The sequence below is a fragment of the Fundulus heteroclitus genome, chromosome 15 (genome assembly GCF_011125445.2).
Source record: "Fundulus heteroclitus isolate FHET01 chromosome 15, MU-UCD_Fhet_4.1, whole genome shotgun sequence".
Classification (NCBI taxonomy): Eukaryota; Metazoa; Chordata; class Actinopteri; order Cyprinodontiformes; family Fundulidae; genus Fundulus; species Fundulus heteroclitus.
The window spans coordinates 10960484-10966893 of record NC_046375.1 but is presented as its reverse complement, the minus strand read 5'-3'; the positions used below and the strand labels follow the sequence as shown (position 1 = coordinate 10966893).

At 40.9% G+C, this 6410-nt stretch overlaps 1 protein-coding gene across 1 annotated transcript in view; it reads left to right on the top strand.

Moving 5' to 3' along the window:
* Nucleotides 1-1411: 1411 nt before the first annotated feature.
* The window catches only part of akap12b (A kinase (PRKA) anchor protein 12b), a 57098-nt gene continuing 52099 nt past the window's right edge, over nucleotides 1412-6410 (top strand). The window contains exon 1 of the mRNA XM_036147369.1: nucleotides 1412-1620. Coding sequence (XP_036003262.1) covers nucleotides 1480-1620 — 141 coding nt within the window. The 5' untranslated portion in view covers nucleotides 1412-1479. The remainder of the gene's footprint in view (nucleotides 1621-6410) is intronic.

Sequence of the window (6410 nt, the reverse complement as noted above, 5' to 3'; positions counted from 1 at the left end):
GTGTTGCACCGATACCAGTATCGGACTGGGCCCTGATCCAGCACTAAAATGGTGGTATCGGGGCGAGTACCAACAAATAGGGCACCGATACCATTTTGATGTTTGTATGTCACTTGAACGCAGCCTTCTCTCTCCCGACTAATATTATACATGTTATATAAGTTCAAGAAAGTTGGACTATTTTGGCATTTGAGAGCCAATACTCAGGGTTTAAAAGAGATTATTCAATTATTAATGTAATTTTACTGTCTTACTGTTGCACTACTATTATATATGTTATAGTTTCATGAATGTTGCACAAAAAGTTTATTCAACTATTGTCACCCATTCCAGGTAGGCAATAAAAAGTTCTACTACCCTAAATAGTATGCAGTTCTTTATATATACAGACACATCGATTTCAAACAGATGGTATTGATATGGTATCGGTATCGGCCAATACTGCACAGCCAGGTATCGGGGCCAAAAAATGACATCGGCGCAACACTAATAATTATCGATATCCATCAATATGATGTTTTTCTATATCGTCCAACCTTAAAAGAAAAGAACACATTTTTGTCGTTGCAATTGTGCCCTCCATCTAAATCTGTCTTGTGCCTTCATCCTTTAGGGAGCAGTGGGCAGTTCTTCCAGCGCCTGGGGAGAAATCTGGGGCTGAGGGTCTTGCTTAGGGCGCCATGGTGGCACTAAGCCATCACTCCCCTTTAACCTGCTGTCCTCTTTGGTCATCACCGTGTTGTTTTGTTGACTTATCTGAGAACAGCTGTGTTTCTCCTCATTCTGCACAGGACTCTAAATCAGGGGACTTCGAGGGGCACTGTATTTTATTAGGGAGCATCAAAGTAAAGGGGGCTGAATACCCAACCCAAGCCACTTTTTAGTATGTAAAAATCAACACATTCAAGCCCTCCTTTCGTCTCATTGGTCCACTGCAACAAAACAAACAGAAATCTGCGATGACAGCAAGTCTCCCTCAGGTTTTCTCCCTGGCTCCTTCCTGCTGAGGTCCAATTATCCCAGGTTTCCTCCGGGGGAGCTTGGTGTCTGCACGGACTGGCAGCATCACCTCCCAGATGGGCTCCAGCTTTATTTATAGCCTCTGATTTCAGCAGAAGAGTCCCAGAGCTGTGAATTATTCACTTCATTCTGTCTCTTTTTGGTTGTTTTTTGTTTTTTTTTCCCCGCCCCATCCATCAGCATCTTTCCCGATTCTCACCACAGACTCGATAGGTGGGAATGTCCTAAAAAAAAAAGAGTTTGTTGGTCCTCTCACTTCATCACCTTTCGGATCCGGGCCGAGCCAAGCCGAGCCGAGCCGAGCCGGGGCGGAGCTACACCTTACAGCTCTCATTGGGACGCTTTGGATCCTCAGCGGTGCAATAGTTGTTGTTTTTCCCCCCCTCCTCCTCCTCCTCCTCCTGGCTCAGTTGGTCTGATCAAAGACGAGAGGAGTTCACATTTGGTCGACGGATCGCCATGGGAGCGCAGGGCTCATCGCAGCGGGACGGGAAGCTCCAGGAGGATGCTTCAGCTTCAGCTTCAGCTTCAGCCTCCGGCGGGGAGCTGAGCGCAGAGGTGAAGGTGCTCCAGGAGGGAAGCGGCGTCCTGGACGGAAAGGTAGCGCTCAGTTTTTTTTTTTGTTTTTTTTTTTTTTGCTTTTTTATTTTTATTTTTATTTTATTTTATCTAGAAGACAGACCAACCTGCGCTTTTCCTGTTTGCAAACATACTTCTGCCCCACATCAAACCTCCTCCCGCAGTGTTCCGCAGCGCCCCATGTGCGCCTGTGTTTTTTTTGCTGAGTAATGGGTCGACTTGTCTGCAGTCCCGCAGTAATAAAAGGCCAGCATGCAGCCCAGACTGCTCCACATTCACGGCCAGGCTCGGTTCCGATGGGCCAGCAGCCTCGGTTAGAAATGTCCTTTTAAATGTTTGGGAAGAGAAAGAAACCCCGACTCAGGTCACTTTGCGCTGCTTTCTGCTTATTAAGTGGTCCTTTTCAACATACATGTCATTTACCACAGAGATTTTATTGTAAGAATATATATATATATATATATATATATATATATATATATATATATATATATTCCAGCAATCAAAAACGCTGGATTACATGTTCTTTATCAAAAGAAATGTCTGATGTTTTGGTAAAAGTATCTATCTATCTATCTATCTATCTATCTATCTATCTATCTATCTATCTATCTATCTATCTATCTATCTATCTATCTATCTATCTATCTATCTATCTATCTATCTATCTATCTATCTATGTTGAGAAAAAGAGCATGACCAATATATTTGCAAATAACATTTTTAATAGATTAATAATAGCATAACTGATACAAATAAGCAGAACAAAAAAACAAAAGACAGGCCATATTTAAACATCTGAAACTGTTTTATAACGGTTATAGATAACATAATGTATAGATGTAAAGAAATAAGAGAATATTTAAATTAGAACATTTTAATAAAGAATGTTTTTCATTTACAACCATGATCTGATAGATTTAAGTTTACCACAGCAGCTATAAACCTAATTTAAGTGTGAATCTCTTTTATTCTGTTTTTAAAGCCTTCTTCTTCTGCTGCTGCTGATTTTATAGACATTTTAACCGTCGCAATGATGTAAAAAAAAAAAAAAAGTATTTCCTGATCTGTTTGTCAAAACCAGTTAAATATTTGAACCAAAGTCCAAACCTAAACCAACTCAACCCTGCGAGGATTAAACTGGATATAGAAAAAAAAACAAGAAGCCACAAACTCCAACCTTCCTCAGAAGGTGAGGAGTTTTTTACTTGATGCAGGAGTTAAAGGGAAAATCAATTTTGAAACCAGCTGCCAACTCTAAACAGCTTGAGCACTTATCGAGCAATTGTTTCAATTCCACCTCCAAATTAAATCAAGCGTTTTCCCCTGGAGATGACTTCTTCACTACTATGAGGAAAACATGATTTAAGCTGCCTGTGGAGGGCTTTTTTTTTCTAACTAAATGTTTGACAGACAACATTGAGGGGCATGAATCGACCCAATAATTCAACTTCACCAGTTTTTTGTTGTCCTCTTCAGATTCTTTTGTTTAAGTCGTCGCTCTTCTTTGTTTTTAGCAGACAGCTAGTAGGAAAAACACCTGCTGAGGTTTCACCACCTGCCTTTTATAACCTGTTGGATTTACTGACATTTTCATGTGTGCGGAGGGGGTCAGCAGGTCAAATTTGGTCTCTTGTCCACCGACGGTAAACTTAAGGCTGGCAGCGGAAAACGAAAAGCGCTTATTTGAGACTTTTATCGCCGCTTCATCTGTTCATGCTTGTCCGTTTTCTTCGGAGACTCCAGTTTTGCTCCCGTTTTGTCCTGATACGGTTTTCCTGTAACCTGCAGGCCAGACTTATGTTCCTTATCACAAGCGTTGCCGTTTGTGAATCGTTTTTTTTTTTTTTTTTTTTTTTTTTTTGCTTGCCTTTTGGCAGGTAGTCTAGTTTTGTGACGCCACCGCTGTTCTACTCTGCTTTCCTTCTTGGTTCCAGCTTAAGCAGATGAGGCCACAGGCTTGTTGCAGCTTGTTGAGCACAGATACAACATTGCCGTGTTGTTTGGTCGAAGTTGCACTGGGATTTCTGAACCATATTGGTTTGTTTGAACTCATGAAACATCCACGTAACTCGACTAAACGACCCAGCGAGGTGACGACTATGACGTGATCCAGTTCTAGGGTTATGTAATCTAAGAAAAAGCGCGCTTGCAACCTTGCAGGGCTGGAACAGGTGCATTTACGGCTCCTGCTCGCACTCAGTTTTATAATTACTCCATCTAATTAATGTTTCAGCTCCCTTTGGACCTTTGTCTAGACACCTTTTAATGCACCGCTCTCTTTTTTTTCTTTTCTTTTTTTTTTGTTGCCATGTAAACCCAGAAAGTTGTTGCTTGTGCAGAAGGGAACCATGACCTTGGCTGTCGCATCGAGCCTTTTTTTAATTTTGCACCGTCTCAAAGAGGAGGGGGCGAGGGAGCAGAACTGTGCAGCATCAGACTAAGCCAGGTTTCTTATTGAAGAAGCATCTATGTGAGGCGACAAAGCCTCAAACGTTTACCTGCTTGGGGGAGAGGGGGGGTGTAGGGAGTACATGATGCATTCAGGTACAGCTGCATGTCATGTCTTGTTTTTTGGGCCCAGAGAAAGGCAGAGTAGTGTTTCGGACGGTGACAGCGCGTGCTTTCTGCTTGATGCGGTCTCAGCCTTGGAGCTTGATACGCAGGCGATAAATATCCTCCTCACTCCGCAGAGGAATCTTAGAAATGTGTGTCTCTGTCTCCCTTCTCCGCCACAGGGGCACGCCTTCCCCGTGCCTCGCCGTCGCGGCCTCACAAGTGTGAAGTAAATCACATCGGGCTTTGAGATCCTGCAGCCTTCTTTTCCAACGTTTGCATCGTCTTTCACCCTCCCGCCTCGACATACCTTTTTTTGTGAGCGTTGTCACGTGTGCAAATGAACAAACAACGTTATCTGTTGCAGCGCCTTGCAGAAGTATTCACACTGCTGGAACTTTTTCACTCTTCTGCGTCCATCTGCGTTTGATTTGATCTCTGTATGAATCCATCTGTTGGGTAAAGGCCAGGGGGTTTGGTAGAGAACGTTGTTGAACATCCAGGATTCCTCCCAAATGTTGCAATATTCATATTAGTTTCTGCTCCTTTTATGTGCAATCCGCACCATCATACGGCCCCGTTCGTTGTTGCAACACTATTCATATTGTCTTATGTTGCCTTTCTATACATATAAAATGTCTTTCTTTTTGGTTTGCCGCTACATTCTTGACATTTACGTACGTTTATGATGTTTATAACGCCTTGTGGAAGTGATATTTCGCTCAAACGTGCATTGTGAGGGTGCAGTTGAATGACAATAAAGTCTGTCTATATCGAGGAAGACCATACACTGCAAAAACGGATCTAAAAATAAGTAAAATGTTCTTAAAGTTAGTGTATTTCTCCTTGATTTGAGCAGGTAAATAAGATTATCTGCCAATGGAATGAGTATTTTGACCCCTAAAATAAGATAATTAGATATCCTGCACTTGAAATAAGATAATGCAGATGAATTGTTCCTATTTTAAGTGCAAAAATCTTATTCCATTGGCAAATCATCTCATTTACCTGCTTAACTCGAGGACAAATGCACTCATTTTAAGAACATTTTACTTATTTTTAGTTCTGTTTTTGCAGTGTAGAAGACGGACCAAGGCAGGTTTACTTGTTTAGCACATTTCAGCGCAAGGACGACGCAAAGTGCTTTGCGTGATTAAAACAGAGGAAAATAAACAGCAGAATACAAGCAAGCAAAAGAACAGTTGGAATAAAATGTAAAACTGAAACGGAATAAATCACCGGAAAATGGAAACTAAAAGCAAATGTTAATGATTTTAAATTTTTAATAAAAAAAAGACAGAAGATAAGTCAAAATAAGGTTAGGATATAAAACACCGTCTTTGACTCTGAGACATGTCGCTGAGGCCCCATACTGAGCTGAAAGCAACTCAGCATTCGTTGGTTTAAAACCTTCCATTCAATTTAATTAAATTTTATTTATATAGCACCAATTCATGACACATGTCATCTCAAGGTGCTTTCCAAAGTCAAATTCAATCAGATTATACAGCTTGGTAAAAAACTTTCCTATATGAAGGAACCCAGTTGATTGCATTAAATCTTAACAAGCAGCATTCACTCCTGAAGAAGCGTAGAGCCACAGGGAGAGTCATCTGCATTGTCCATGTCTGCAATCCCTCATACTGAGCATGCATGAAGCTCCTTTTGATCAATGGGCTCTGTGGTCTCTCCTGTTAAAATGTGTATTTTTAAATTTGCTCTATATTAAATATTCTAGGGATGGGCGCTGTGCATGAGTGTGTGTCTCAATATTTGGTGCGATGACACGTAAAGGGAGGTATAGAAATACCCCATTTAGTCTTTTTTTTTTATTTACCTAAATTTTATTACTATTCAGCCACATAAACACAAACATTAACTGTGAAAATTAACTTAGCTATGTAAGAAAAACATAAAAGGCCAGACTAAAAGTTTCCAGAAAGATTGTAGACAAAGAGCCAGGACTTGTAGATGGTTTTCTTTGGACAGATGAGACTAATATATCAAGCCCAGTTCTTGATCTCATTGTGATTAGGGCTGTGCATAAAAATCGATATAAAGATTAATATTGATATTTTTAAAAACGATTTAATATCGATATTCTAGCTTTCAATATCGATATACCTCCCAACCTCTAGGGGGCGTTATTACAGCGCAACCATTACAGTTCACAGCGAAGGAGAGCAAGTGAGACGAATTTGTGGAACGGCCGACAGGATTTTAGAAGCTCCTTTGTCCCTAAAATCAGATGTTTG